This window comes from Sinocyclocheilus rhinocerous, unplaced genomic scaffold (genome assembly GCF_001515625.1).
Source record: "Sinocyclocheilus rhinocerous isolate Xijiao unplaced genomic scaffold, SAMN03320098_v1.1 scaffold472, whole genome shotgun sequence".
NCBI classification, from domain to species: domain Eukaryota; kingdom Metazoa; phylum Chordata; class Actinopteri; order Cypriniformes; family Cyprinidae; genus Sinocyclocheilus; species Sinocyclocheilus rhinocerous.
In genome coordinates this window covers 91,429-107,022 of record NW_015641089.1, presented here as the reverse complement: position 1 = coordinate 107,022, position 15,594 = coordinate 91,429, and the positions used below count along the sequence as shown (strand labels likewise).

The following is a 15,594-nucleotide window of genomic DNA, read 5'->3' as shown; positions in this document are numbered from 1 at the left end:
TCTCCCAGTTTTGGTAGTACTTTATTTTAATTTTATCTCCGTTTATAAATTCTATTTTAATTGACCACATTGTGTTTTTAAAAACACTGTAAGTGTAACTATACCACCTCTGTTATTAAATAATGTACAGTTACCATAATTTTACACTCTCAGAAAAAAAGGTACAAAAGCTGTCCACTTGTGTGATTCCTTTGAAAAAGGTACACCTTTGTACCTTATTTACCCTAGTAAGTGCATATTAGTGCCTTAAAGGTACACATTAGTAACTAAAGAGTACATATTAACACCTAAATGGTATATTTTAGTAGCTTTTGAAAAGGTAACGCCATAGTCACAGCTTTTGTACCTTTTTTTTTTCTGAGTGTAGGAAGTTAATTCTGACGCTATGTATTGTATATATTTGTCATTTATGCATGATTTTAGTTTCTGTTAAATGTTTTTTTATTACTCAATGCTGATTTATCACGAATCTTGGTATATCAGAACTGGATTCTCTTTCTAATAAGCGTTTTAAAAATGTCATGACCTTGAGCACAAGGCCTGAATTAAACCTCTACTAAGACATTTAGCTTGTCGCAACCTGTTATTATTTATTAATATAGGTTGAAATGGCGCGAAAGACGGTGTTTATTTGATAGAATGTTTAAAATCCTACATAAATGTACTTATTGAAATGGAAGATGCGCTCAAGGAGTGACCCAACAAACAGTTAATAAACTAAGAGCTGTTTCATTTTGTTGGCAAAGAAATCACGTAGGTCTCTCTCTCTCTTTCTCTTTCTCTCTCACCCATCATCCGTGCTGATTGGTTTCCCGCAAAGATAATTACAGGCCAAATCTGATCCGGTGAATGACATGGACCGGAATGAGCTCTCGCCCGGTTCGGATGTTGCCACGGCGAGGAAAGCGGCCCATAAGAGCGCGCCCGCGTACCACTGCACCGGGAACAGCACCGCCAAGAGTTGCCTGGAGTCGGATGCTGCCGGGTCGAACCTGAAACCCAATCACGTCGCCATGGAGGAGACGGACGACGCGGAGAAGGAATCCAAGTTTCAGCATCCGCGGCTGAGAAGAGCAGGAGGAGGGAGCAGCATCCAGATTAAGAGCTGCGCACCGGGAGGAGGAGGAGGAGGCGCGTCCAGGAGCTCCACTTCCACTGACGCGCGCCCGGGTGATGTTGATGCTGCTGCTGCTGCTGCGGGTCGCCACGACACCGTTAAGGGCGGAGGAGGAGGAGGCAAAGCGTCTACCGTAGTGGCCACCGTGACGGTAGAGGCTTGTAATGCTGCCGAGGGTGACGGCAATCCTTCAGCACCGCTTTCCAGCATGAAATGCAACAAGAACGGGGAGTGCAGGCGGGACTCCGGCACCGGGAGCCTCCGGTCCATCATGTCCAAGCCGGACGGGAGCAAGCGGGCAGCGTGCAATTCAATGACCAGCGTGGACGCGGCCAGCATGCAGGGGCAAGACGCCTCGAACCCCGGGGTCCCGGAGAAGAAGGATTCCAAAGTGTCCTTTTCCAACGCCTCCAGTAGGAAAGCCTCGTCCTCCATCCACGGCGGGCAGCAGCCCCGGAACTCGGTGACCTTCCTCAAATCCGAGGATGGAGCTCAGGAGGACGGCGAGACCCGGGGCAGCCAGGCGAGCTTCATGCAGCGGCAGTTCAGCAACATGTTGCAGCCCGGGGTCAATAAATTCTCCCTGCGCATGTACGGGAGCCAGAAGGCGGTGGAGAAGGAGCAGGAGCGCGTGAAATCGGCGGGCAACTGGATCATTCACCCCTACAGCGACTTCAGGTAAGAGCATCTGCTTGGAGAAACTTTGCATGAGAATATGGCATCTAAGGACCAAATTTGACCCATTAATGAATCAGGCATCCAAAAGTGTGTGTGTGTGTGTTTTTCCATTTAAATTTTGGAACATTTAAACAATATTTAAGATGCATGAGAGAGTTTTAAGATCTGCACTATTAGTGACATTGAGCATCAGGTTTTATTTATGTCAGCTCCAGTACTGCCGTCAATAAAGCAACAGATGTTCTCAAATTTATGCTAATGATTACATTTTGAGCATTTGTATTAATAATAAAAGTTTTTTTTAATCAATGGTCTCAGACTTCTGAACCCTAAACCAAAGCCTCAGGAAACCTGTTGATCAGTAGTTTTAAAATAAATAGGATTTGGCTGATTTATGGCATTTTAAATAAATGTCCTCACAAAGCACTTTACACAATTTGGCCCTCAAAAGCCATTAAAACTTATACACACACTTCCAAAAAAAAAAAAATGCATTTTTTTATCGTATTATCCTCTTATAACTGAGGGATGTAATCTGACCAGGCTATTGTTATGGTTATAAAAAGAAAAACAAAAAAAAGCAATAGCATTGTGTTTTTTGCCCATACACATTGTGGCACATAAGCATTTTTGTCCATGCTGAGTTAGATTTATTTCTACCTGACTAGATAACGATGTGAGACCATAAGCAATTTTGTCTAGTAGATATCATGCTGAATTATATTTCAAGATAATCGCATTCATTCAGATCAGCTCACGATCATATAAAGCATATATCTCAAGGCTTTAAGATGTTGAAGCATTAACCTCAATGAATACAATTAAGACGTGCCAAACTTTCAGTCAAGTGTTAGTCTACAGATGGTCATGCTGTCATGCATTATGTCTGTATCAGTGAGGAACATCGTTTCAGCACCACAGTCAGTCTGGACTCAAAATGTTTAGCATGCTATGAAAACCACTGGATGACTCTTTACATGGTTTGCATTGCTTGAGGTTCATGCATCAGGTTGCATTTGACATTTATGCAACATGTGAGTATTATTCATTGTAACTTTCAGTGATTATGTTGGATGCAGATCACTGAATGCTGCAGTACTTGTGCTTATGTGGTTTAATCTGGCACTTTTTGTCATTGAGACTTCATCAGATAATAGACAAATATTGTTGATGATGAAAATATGCATGCAGTTTCTGCAATTAGTCAAGCTATGCAATAACATGCACATATCTGTACCATTTTGCATAGAAAACCTGAAACTGATGCATATTTATTTCAATACTCCCACTCCATTCAAAGTCATCTTGACATATCAAATACCCTCAACACAGAGCCGATCAGCTGTGCAAACCGTGCGGAAAGAAGCTGCCATTGTGTACGAGTTGCATCAGTCTCCAGTTATGAGTCAGCATGCACCTTAGCGCGCTCTGCTGTGACCTTGAGTTGCACACGTGTGCGAGCACCACGTGGAAACGGATCACATCCGCTCCACGCAGATCTTTATTTCAGACCCTCAGGAATAGACTTACACCAGTCACAGCCGTGTGAGACTCTCAAATATATATAATAAGGTCACTATAAAGCATTCTCTGCAGCACGTTGTAATGCATTGTTGCATGCATCTTTGCAATGCTAATGTTATTGATTTTTTAGTCTTGTTTTCAAAACAAACCTGTTTAATGTACCTTATGTGGGTGACATGCATAGTGCAATGCATTATAATGTAGAGTTTTACCATAATAATCCTTATAAATATGTAATATTTACATCAGAAATGTTCACATTGGACCAAGACATTTGTGTTCTTTTCCTGCTATTTTCATCTGGAAATATGGGAGATGTGTGCTTTTTCTATTTATTATGCTGAATTTTCTTAATTTTGGGATTTCTGGAATAATGTCTTTCTCTTGCATAGCAAATGGTTTATGCATGTACATGATGCATGCAAAATGTTAATAGCACTGAATTCTGATTTATATTGTAATACTTTTGTGCATGTAAACAGAGTCATTGTAAACTATTAATGTTATTAACCTTGTAAATATACAAACTAGAACATCATCCCAGGGTTTACAAATGTGCAGAAGTAAAATCACATAAACTTACCACTTACTACAGAGTAAAGATGGTGTTAGATAAAGCCAATTTGTTTTCTTTCTCTCTTGCAGGTTCTACTGGGATTTCACCATGCTTCTCTTCATGGTGGGCAACCTGATCATTATTCCTGTCGGCATCACCTTCTTCAAAGACGAGACGACCACGCCGTGGATCATCTTCAATGTGATCTCCGACACCTTCTTCCTCATGGACCTGGTGCTCAACTTCCGCACGGGCATCATTATCGAGGACAATTCCGACATCATCCTGGACCCCTAATGTTATTGATTTTTAGTGTTGTTTTCAAAGCAGAACCTGTTTAATATGTGGGTGATATGCATGCTGCAATAATTATCCTTATAAATGCATAGCATTCTCATCAGAAATGTTCACATTGGACTCTCATTGGTTTGACAACTATCAGAATATTTTTGTATGCATTTAAATAGCATAATCAGAATAAACTAAGACGTTTGTGTTCTTTTCCTGCTATTCTCATCTGGAAATACTGGAGATGCCTGCTGTTGCAATTTTTTTTTGCTGAATTTTCCTAATTTTTGGTCAGAAGTTTAATTGACTCATTAATTTTCATTCATGTCTTTAACAAAAGCACTCAAGCGCAGCATGAATTAGAAAATGTAGGTCACGAGAATCTTGAAAATGCATGTCATGACGCTTCTTTAAATGTTTGAAAATTGCTTTGAAAAATGTCTCCTCCTTGTTTCAATAGCTTGACTTTTCACAATTGTTTGCATCTAAAATCTATCTAATATTACTTTTGTTCGAAATATACACAGTATACTTACAAATTAATGTTAATCCAATAGTTATATTTATAATGAATTCTATTAATTTAATTTAATTTATAATAGTCATCAAATAGTTATAAAAATAGCATATTTATTGACTTATTTTTACAAAGATTAATGAATAATAAATGTATTGCTCATTGATAGTTAATATTAGTTAACGCATTTCTAATGTAAAGTCCAAAAATGTAAATAGCTGTCTTTTTGAGATTTCTGGAATAATGTCTTTCTCTTGCATAGCAAATGGTTTATGCATTTATATGATGCATGCAAAATGTTAATAGGACTGAATTCGGATTTAAATTGTAATACTCATTATTGTCATTGTGAAACAATTAATGTTATCACCTAAAATATACAAAGGAGAACATCACCCAAGGGTTTACAAATGTACAGTAGTAAAATCACATAAACCTACCACTTACTTTCTACGGCGTAAAGATGGTGTTGGATAAAGCCAATTTCTTTGCTTTTCTCTCCTGCAGGTTCTACTGGGATTTCACCATGCTTCTCTTCATGGTGGGCAACCTGATCATTATTCCCGTCGGCATCACCTTCTTCAAAGACGAGACGACCACGCCGTGGATCCTCTTCAACGTGTTCTCCGACACCTTCTTCCTCATGGACCTGGTGCTCAACTTCCGCACGGGCATCATTATCGAGGACAATTCCGACATCATCCTGGACCCCAAGACCATCAAGAAGAAGTACCTGAAGACCTGGTTTATTGTGGACTTTGTCTCGTCCATTCCGGTGGATTATATCTTCCTGATCGTGGAGAAGGGCATAGACTCGGAGGTGTATAAGACGGCGCGAGCCCTGAGGATTGTGCGTTTCACTAAAATCCTGAGCTTGCTGAGGCTGCTGCGTCTCTCCCGGCTTATCCGCTACATTCACCAGTGGGAAGAGGTACGTCAACAGTCACCACCACAGTCTCACATATATACCCCATCAAATGCATATACACAAATAGCCATATATATCATATCTGTTAGCTATGGAACCACATTTCCACCATACAAGAAAACAATCATGCTTTGGCAAATTATAATTATGACATTAAAAAGTCATTAAAGTCAAAATTATGAGATAAAAGGTCATAATTATGACACATGTCAGAAATGATGAGGTCATAATTATGACATAAAACAGTCAGAAATTATGAGATAAAAAGTAAATTGAGATAAAAAGTCTAAATTATGATGTAAAAGTAATTTATGACGTAAAAAGTCATAATCATGAGATAAAAACTCTTAATTATGACATCAAAAGCAAACATTATGAGATAATTATGACATAAAAAGTTGAAATTGAGAGAAAAAGTAAATTGAGAGAAAAAGTAAATTATGGCGTAAGTGTCGATATGACAAATAGTTAAAATTGAGATCTGAAAATCTCAAAAATCTGCATAATTATGACAAAAACAGTTATGACATAAGTTATAATTATGAGATAAAAGTCTTATGACATTAAAAGTGAACATTATAAGATGAAAAGTCAAAATTATGAAATAAAAGTCATAATTATGATGTAAAAAGTAGAAATTATAGCAGTCAATATTTGTTATAATTACAAATTTCAACTTTATCTCATAATATTGGCTTTTTGAAATTTGACTTTCATAATTATTATTTACCAAAGCATGACTTTTTTTCTTATTTGGCTAACATGCGCTTCCATATGATCTTAATATTTTTGAAATTATTTACACTACAAGTACACAGTGTTTTAATGAATGTGGTTTGCTACGTAACCACATACAGGTATTAAAAACTGCATCGACTCCAGCGCAATCTCTGCATGCTCTGTACAATATCTGAATGAAAAATGAGCATGGAGGGTTATTCTCCTGGTAGTCACAAATGGACTGTGGATGTTTAGACATGCTCAGCAGAAATCGAGGACGTGAAGGGTGCGGAGATGTGCCAGTCCCAGTTGGCACAGTTGAACCATGGGCCTACCGGGCCAAAACCACTCAGATATTGCTCTTTTATACCTTTAATGGAGTGACAGATCTTTTTTCTGTATTATGATGTACACCTGAGTGCATTTTTGCATAAGAAAGAAAAAAGTGTTGGGTGGGGACTTTGTTCTAATGCATCAGTTGTTGATTGGGTGTTGAGATGTGGGCGTGGCACTCAAATGTGCAGGCAGATGAATGTGAGCCGGCAGGGGCGGGGTTTAAGATGAACTGATCAGAGAAGCTCCAGTTATGACATTTTGATTCAACATTACGAGGTCAAAGCATTTAAAAAAAATTAAACATGCACGGATGAATTGTTCACAACAAGTTCAGTAACATGCATTTAGAAAACAGACTTTAAGGATCAGCTTTGTCCCGGATTTGCTTCTAAAATCCTTAGGAGAAATACATTTATACACAAATTTTTGACATATTGAAACATACAGCAAAAGTACAGAGCAGCATATTTAGTTTTTGATGAGAAATATGTGAGTTCTGTGTCCTTTAATTGAAGACTTTGGATTCTTGGTGTGCTGGGCTCTTTTTCTAGGAGAAACATCTGAGAAGCAAAAGTCTCTCATTAAATCTGATGTAATCTTCTTGCTGTCCAGGAGAAACAGTTGATATTACAGAAATGTTGTTTCGGATTTTTCTGTCCTATGGGTGCAGAGCCCTGCCGAGAGCAGATGGGGACTTTAACACTGATTAATTGATCACAAACGTGTTGATGGTTATCTTGTCAAAGTCCAGACAGACTCAAGCGGAGTTCTGACGGCTCTTTGAAACGGTTCAGTCACACTTTTGTCTCTAATTAAAACTGTGTGTTAAAGCCTCCGTCAGTCAATGAGTTCCTGAATCGATGTGGATGGGGCTCTTGACTGGACATCACTGTGTTTGGAAAATAAGTTGATATATGTGATTTCTGCAATGATGTTGTTGACAGTATATAATTAAGCAACATCTGGACTGCTTAAAGTTGACAAAATAGCATTTAAAATGTACAGTCTCTTCTGAGAAAGTGAATCAAAGTTATTATCGACTCATCTTGGATTTACAACGTTTTGATGTTTTTGAGAACAAGTCATTTTATGTTTTTTTTTTTTTGAGCAGCAAAATTGGGCAAATATTTTTTATTTCTTAAGTTCTGTGAATTGATTTAAGATTGATTTTGTTTGTCATCGCAAAAAATGTCTGTGAGTGTCTTTTTTGTGTTTTAAATTGTTTTCATAAAATTGTACATGACCATTAAAAAATTTGAGGTCAGTAAAATATATATATATTTTTTTATTAATACTTTTATTCAGCAAAAGACGCAGACATGTAAAGACATTTATAATGTTAAAAAAGATTTCTATTTCAAATAAATGCTGTTCTTTTGAACTTTCTGTTCATCAAAGAATCCTGAAAAATAAAAATGCATGACGTTTCCCACAAAAATATGAAGCAGCACAACTGCTTTCAACATTAATAATAATCAGGTATGTTTCAAATCATTCAAATCAAAAATTCAAATCAATCAAATTCAGCTTTGATCACAGTAATAAATTATATTTTACAATATATTCATATAGAAAACAGTTCATTTAAATTGCAATAATATTTCACACTATTGCTGTTTTTACTGTATTTTCATCAAATAAATGCAGCCTTGGTGAGAGTAACATTAAAAATGTGTTCCTTTAGTGAAAATGACTATTTGTACTCCTTAAGAAACATTAAGATATGTATATTTCTTCAGCTATATCATTCAGTCATAATAGAAACTGTCACCAAATAAAGATCTCAACTTAATAAATTAATTTGTTTCAAGACAAATAGTTGCACTGACTCCTCAGTGCCACTAAAATCCCTAAACAATTAAGACTTATTATGCTTCCAGTATGATAATCAGCTACCCATTTAAAAAAAAATATTAAGGGTCTTTGGCTTTGGGTTATTTGGGATTACCACTGATGTGAGTTTAAACGTTCCCAGAGGTAATGCATTTTATTTGACCCGGAAAATAGTTTGTTCATTAAACACAAACATGAGTTAGACTGAACTCCTGTTGTTCATCAATAACTCCCTCCAGATCGAACCGAATAACCCCAGGTCTAGAGCCCTGAAGTGCGATAGCTATCTTTTATCAATTAAGATGCTTCGGGTGGGCCGGCGGTGCAGCTACTTTGCATAATTATGAGGTTGTGATTGGTAATTTGTCTGCAATATGCAATTAGACCAATGTTGAACAGAGACCTGCCTTGTTAACTTTCTGTTGGGCTCCTGTAGGAAACCACACTGCGGTCAAGCCAGCCTCGGCTCAGAAATACACGGTCAAGCCAGCCGTGATTGAAATTAGTGTGCGCGTGCATTACTATGATTACGGTAATCTCAGGAACAACACAAAGAGAATGCGTTTTCAGAGCGCTTTCCATTTATACGCCCAGCAATTAGAGATAATATAACAAGATGACATTTCTCGAGATAGTTTTGTACTTCTGCTTTAATATCCGTGTTATTTATTGGTGTCTTTGACGGTTGTGTGTACTATATTTTTCTTTAAAGATCACCTTTCAAATCATTGTTTTATGTAGATGAGTTACATCGGGATTCGTAGAAAACAGACAAAATAAAGTATTTAGTCTTTCTAAATAACTAAATTGCTTTTCCATTTGTTTTACTGTACAAGAGTGACAATTACTCTTGAATGCATTTTTATGTAATGATGAGTTTTAATGTTTTAACGCCAATAACAAAATAAGTTCACAATGAGAAAAAATCAATCATGTTAAATAATATGCCTTTATTTCACTCCAGAGGCCTGTAAAGAACTAATTTCTACTAAGTACAAAAAACAATGCTTGGCTTTTATAGGGGACGTCCCATACAATATGCACACCTCATATGAAACCATTTTACTGCAGCATTTTCGAGATATGGGACATTATTAGAGGGCTATAAGGATCCCATACGCAAACTGACCATTCATTTCTTCTACTTATTAGAAATGGGGTCCTTATAGCCCTCTAAATTGCAATAATGTCCCATATCTCGAAAATGCTGCATGGTTTAATTTGAGGTGTGTATATAGTATGGGATGTCCCCTATAAAAACTGACAATTCATTTCTTCTACTTATTAGAAATGGGGTCTTTATAGCCCTTTAAAGTGTAATAATGTCCCATATCTCAAAAACGCTGCAGTAATTTCATGTGAAGCGTGCATATACAATGGGACGTCCTGTATAAGAACTGATCATTGGTTTTCTCTGCTTATTAGAAATTCAATCTTTATAGCCCTCTAAAGCGTAACAGTGTCCCATATCTTGAAAATTCTGCAGTACAATGGTTACATATAAGGTATGTATATACTGTAGAATAGGACTTCCCATATAGGAACTGTTCATTGGCTTTTTCTACTTATTAGAAATGGGGTCTTTATAGCCCTCTAAATTGTAATAATGTCCCATATCTCGAAAACTGTGCAGTGAAATGGTTTCATTCAGGTGTGCATATAGAATGGGACATCCCCTAAACTGTTAATTGGCTTTTTCTACTTATTACAAATTAGGTCTTTATAGGCCTCAGAAGTAGAATAATGTTAATAACATTATTAGTAACATTTCTCCAAAACGCTGTAGTAAAAATTATTAATATGTGGCGTGGATATAGTATGGGACTTTGCCTATAAGAAATGACCATTCATTTCTTCTGCTTATTAGAAATGAGGTCTTTATGGGCCTCTGAAGTGAAACAATGGCACATTTCTCCAAAACGCTGCAGTAAAATGGTTTCATATGAGGTGTGCATTTAGTATGGGATGTCCCCTATAAGAACTGAACATTAATTTCTTCTAGTTATTAGAAATGGGGTCTTTATAGCCCTCTAAAGTGTAATAATGGGACATTTCTCCAAAACGCTAAAGTAAATTGTTTTCATATGAGGTGTGCATATTGTATGGGACGTGCCCTATAAAAACTGCATTGTTTTTTGTACTTACTAGAAATTAGTTCTTCACAGGCCTCTGGAGTTGATTTTTTTTCTCAGTTGTGAACTTATTTTGTTGTTGGCGTTTAGAGCAGACCTTAAACCTCATTACTTAAAAATGCATTCAAGAATAATTGTCACTCTTGTACAGTAAAACAAATGAAAAAGCAATTCAGGTATTTAGAAAGACTAAATACCTTATTATGTCTGTTTTCTACGAATCCTGATGTAACTCATCTCTTTGTATTCACGACACGCATGAGGGAACAACTCAACGCAATCTAAAGTTCCTGCAAATGACCTCCTCTTAGAAAACGAGTTATCTAGATGGTTTAGCCTTGAATGTACAAATGTTTGCTTTTTCCTATAGCAACAAAAAGCGCTTACAAACAGGGCTCATAACACTCCAAAGAGAAAGGAAAAATTGAAATCGCATCATATGACCCCTTTAAGTAAACCTAGAAACCTTGATTTTCATTATAGGTTCTTCATGTTTTGGTTTCTAAAGAAAAAGACAAAAAAGTTATTTGTGGACATTATTATTTGAGTGGATTTTTTTTATTATTACAACACATTTATTTCGGGAACACTTTACTGTTTGTTTTTAATTCGTTAACAGTAGTTAATGCATCAGATATCATAAATTAATCATGAACAACAATTTGTACAGCATTTATTTTACAAATCTATTATTGTTCATTTTTATTTAATCCTCATTTGTAATGCTTTAAATAATGTTCATTTATACTTGAAATGTAATTGCTTGAAATGTTAAAAATGTATTAGTCTATGCACAAGTTAATATACATATAATTAATAAATACTGTAGAAATTAGTTAATGATAACTAATACATTACCTAATGTTAATAAAACATATTGTAAAGTTTTTTTTCCCCCTATTTCTTAATAGCCAAGTGTGTACTTTTTGTGTCTCTAGTGGCACCAAACTGAATTGCAAAAATAATCACTTTAGTTATTTGAAGCAGAAATCTTTTTTTTTTTCAACATTATAAATGTTTCTACTGTCACTTTTGGTTAATTTAATGCATCCTTATTTAATAAAAGTATTAATTTCTTAACATGTCTTATGCTTTATAGCTATACAAATGTTTTGTTTTTTTTTGCAATCAGCATTTTATTATTTTAATATAAATGTTATAATTGTATATATTTAATTTCTTTAATATGTCGTTTTTTGCCATCTCAGGTGCTTGTAAATGACGGTTCAGTGTTGATTAGATATCTAATTCAACATTACGCTGCGGAGCTCTGCTGTAATTATATTATCCTTATGATTATTCGTTCTGAGCGCTGTTTTCTTTCACCTGGAAGAGCCATTTAATACACTGAGATTTTTGAGTCAGATAAGTTCAAACAGAAAAATGAAGCTGTTGCATCAATAAGCATTTTGAATAGATTGGTTGCTATGCCAAACCAACCAGAGTCGCTCTGTGCATGTGAAGAAGGTAAACAAAGACACGCAATGGACACATTTCATTACACCAAATACACAAAATAATGTTCTTTTTAGCAGCATCATATGACCCCTTTAATATTACAGTAGATGAATGTTGAGAAGAAACACAGCTTGATCAGTCCAAGAGCTGCCCATTGAGACAGGTTTGTAAAATGACCAACAGTTTGTTTTGGTTTTATGTCCCATTTAGATGCAAGATCTGAATTGATGATGCCACGATGATGGACTGGTGTTGAAGTATTTGGTCTGCGAACAGTTTTACAGAAAAACAGTTTTACACTTAAAAAATGCCAGAACAATGCATGCAGACATACCTACCGTTTAAAAGTTTGGGGTTGTTTTTGAAAGAAGTCTCTTCTGCTCACCAAGGCTGCATTTATTTGATCAAACACAATAAAAACAAGCAAAATTGTGAAATGTTATTTCAGTTTTCTATTGTAATATATTGTAAAATGTAATTCATTCCTATGATGCAAAGCTGAATTTTCAGCATCATTACTCCAGTCTTCAGTGTCACGTGATCCTTCAGAAATCATTCTAATATACTGATTTACTGCTCAAGAAACATTTCTGATTATTATCAAAACTTATTTGTAACATTATAAATGTATTTACTGTCGCTTTTGACAAATATAATGCATCCTTGCTAAATAAAAGTATTAATTTCTTTTAAAAGGTCCGACCCAAAACTTTTAAAAGCCAGTGTAACAAAGCAGAATGTGGTCGTTGATATCTCGTTTATTTGATGCACTGCAGCAGCAAGGTCGATTGCCAGGACTGAGTTCTGTATCCTGCTCTACAGGAAGTAAAGCTCCTCTGCGCTCCAGCAAATCCCAGCTGTCCTCATGGAAACCAGATACGGGATCCAAATGGGAGCGAATCTCTTAGTTAGTGTTTGCACTGAAAACCGGCTCAAGAAATTGAGTTATACAGAGTGAATGAACAAATCATCATCTGAATCCCAGACAAAGCAAAGGCACAATGTTGAAGTGAAACACAAACAATTGAAGTTAACTCTGTAAAACTGGATTCTATTGTGTTCTATATAGTAAATGAGTACTGATACAGTACTTGTCAAATGTTTGGAAACATTATGATTTGAAATGTTTTTAATGAAGACTCTTCTGCTCACCAAGGCTGCATTAATGTGCTCTAAAATACAGAAAAACACCAAAAATGTGAAATATTATTATAATTTAATATAGCTGTTTTCTGTTTAAATATATTGCAAAATGTAATTTATTCCTGTGATCAAAGCTGAATTTTCAGCATCATTACTCCAGTCTTCAGTGGCACATGATCCTTCAGAAATCATTCTAATATGATTTTTGTATATTAGTAAACAAATGCAATAATACACTAGCTGATTAGCCTGTTTTCCTTCATTCATGATCCAAAGCTTCCTATTCAGATTATTCATCTTAAAAAAAAAAGCTTAATGATGTTTCATTTGATGTGATTTATGGAGGCATATGTTCAGTTGGAGCTTCTCAGTGTCCGTGAGGCGTGTAGCAAGTGTCTCACTGTGCAGTTGTCCGCTGACTGATGGGCCGCTTTGAGCTGTAACAAATGTCCAGAGTCCGATGGTCATTTGATGTGGAAGATGTTCGATGAGGCTCATTAATCATGTTAGGTTTTCAGGGCCTGAGTCAATGTTTCTACAGAGAGCAGGTCAATAGAAAAGCCTTTGAAGGATCCCTGAACTCGATCCAGGAGCTGTGTTTGTGTTGTCTGATGGACTCTGTGAACATCAGTGTCTGGGAATGTTACTTTAAGTTATGTGTTATATTATTGCATGACCAATGATGTCAAATTGTTCTTTTTTATTTTATTTTATATATTTTTTTATTTTGTATTTTATTTTTATTTTTATTTATTTTTAATTTAATTTAATTTAATTTAATTTTTTTATTTTATTTTTAATTTATTTTTTCATTTAATTTAATTTCATTTAATTTCATTTCATTTCATTGGCACAGTGCAAATCCATACATTATATATTTGTTGTCGTTGTCTAACACAGTGTTTCCCAACCTTTCTTTAGTCGCGGCACCCTTTGGAAATTTTAACAAATTTGTGGCACCCTACAAAATTAATTTTGTCACAATATTTGAATTTCTAACTTCGATATGATACTTTGAAAAGTCCTGAGCGGTGAACTCATTTTCGGCAGCCGGAATTTCAGTGCATCTCTAATTATTGGCGACATCAGAAATGGATATTATATAATAGCTGCTTTTTTGAACATTTTAGCAATTTAAAAATATTAAAAAAAGATTTTTTTACACGGCACCCCGGTTGGGAAACACTGGTCTAACAGACAAAATGTTATTTTAGTTATTTTACTTTATTATTTTTTATTTTATTTTATTTTGATGCAAAAGGCAAAGTGCAAGTCCATACATCATCATTTGCTGCCGCTGTCAAACAGACAACCTTTTTTTTTTTTTATCCATGCATAACCACTAACACTAGTGAACACATTTACAACATGGTATTACTTGATAACAAAAATCAAATCGTACATGTAAATTTCTCTATGATGTTGTTAGATGCTGTCTCTCTGTTTATCCACTTTGATATTCTGTAGCGCATAGATGAAATATCTGCTTCGGAAAACAGGAAGAGAGAGGGATGAGTAGGAGACCTTTGGGTACATTTCAGCACGCACAGAGGTCTGATTAGCTACTTGCGAATTATCTTTCTCTTTCCACAAAGTAAACCCAGGAGGTTTCATGCGTAACTGCTGTTGGGTTTTAGACAAACCCTCTGGACAACCAAGTGCCAGAAAGTCTAATCTAAAAATCTACTGAACAAACACTGTAATATATGGAGGAAATATGTGTAAGGCAAAGATTAACCTGCTTTTTTGTCAAGTCAAGGTACATTTTTAATATAGAGCACATTTAAAACAATACATATTTACCAAAGTTCTTTACTCTGGCAATTTACTCTCTCTCTCTTACTCTAATCTCTCTCTCTCTCTCTCTCTCTCTCTCTCTCTCTCTATATAAATACTCATGTGAAGTGTACGGGGAGTGACATGTTTAAGACATGAACAGGAATATACATATATTTCCTATATACATATATCGTCTATTTAGGAATATACACATATTTCCTCATTTTAGTTAAATTGTCTCGGGTGAATAAAGGCCTTCTGTAGTGAATCCATGCGTTTTTGTAAGAAAAATAGCCATATTTCAAACGTAATAAACACTTTTATATCACTTCCGCCAACTGTCATACTCTGAAGCAGTTCCGGCGGATGATGTAGCACGTCAGCGTTGCGTGATTAGTGATGAATGCGGAGAGAGAACAAAACAAAACGCCGGTAACGAATTAGAAATACAAACCGAGGATTTGCAAAGAAAAATGTCGGAGGATTTCGATATAAACCAAGAGAAGACTGGTTTTCCTTTGCTAAAGTAAGGAAACTTTGCTTCCTTTGCTCCTATAAACAAACTCGCGAGACTAGCATACCTCA

The 15,594-nt window shown here is 35.8% G+C and overlaps 1 protein-coding gene across 1 annotated transcript in view; it reads left to right on the top strand.

Annotated features, from left to right (window-relative positions):
* The first annotated feature begins 854 nt into the window (after positions 1-854).
* Positions 855-15,594, top strand: part of LOC107754601 (potassium/sodium hyperpolarization-activated cyclic nucleotide-gated channel 2-like) — a 54,616-nt gene continuing 39,876 nt past the window's right edge. The window contains exons 1-2 of the mRNA XM_016571112.1: positions 855-1,795; positions 5,188-5,611. Of these exons, the coding sequence (XP_016426598.1) occupies positions 855-1,795; positions 5,188-5,611 (1,365 nt within the window). The remainder of the gene's footprint in view (positions 1,796-5,187; positions 5,612-15,594) is intronic.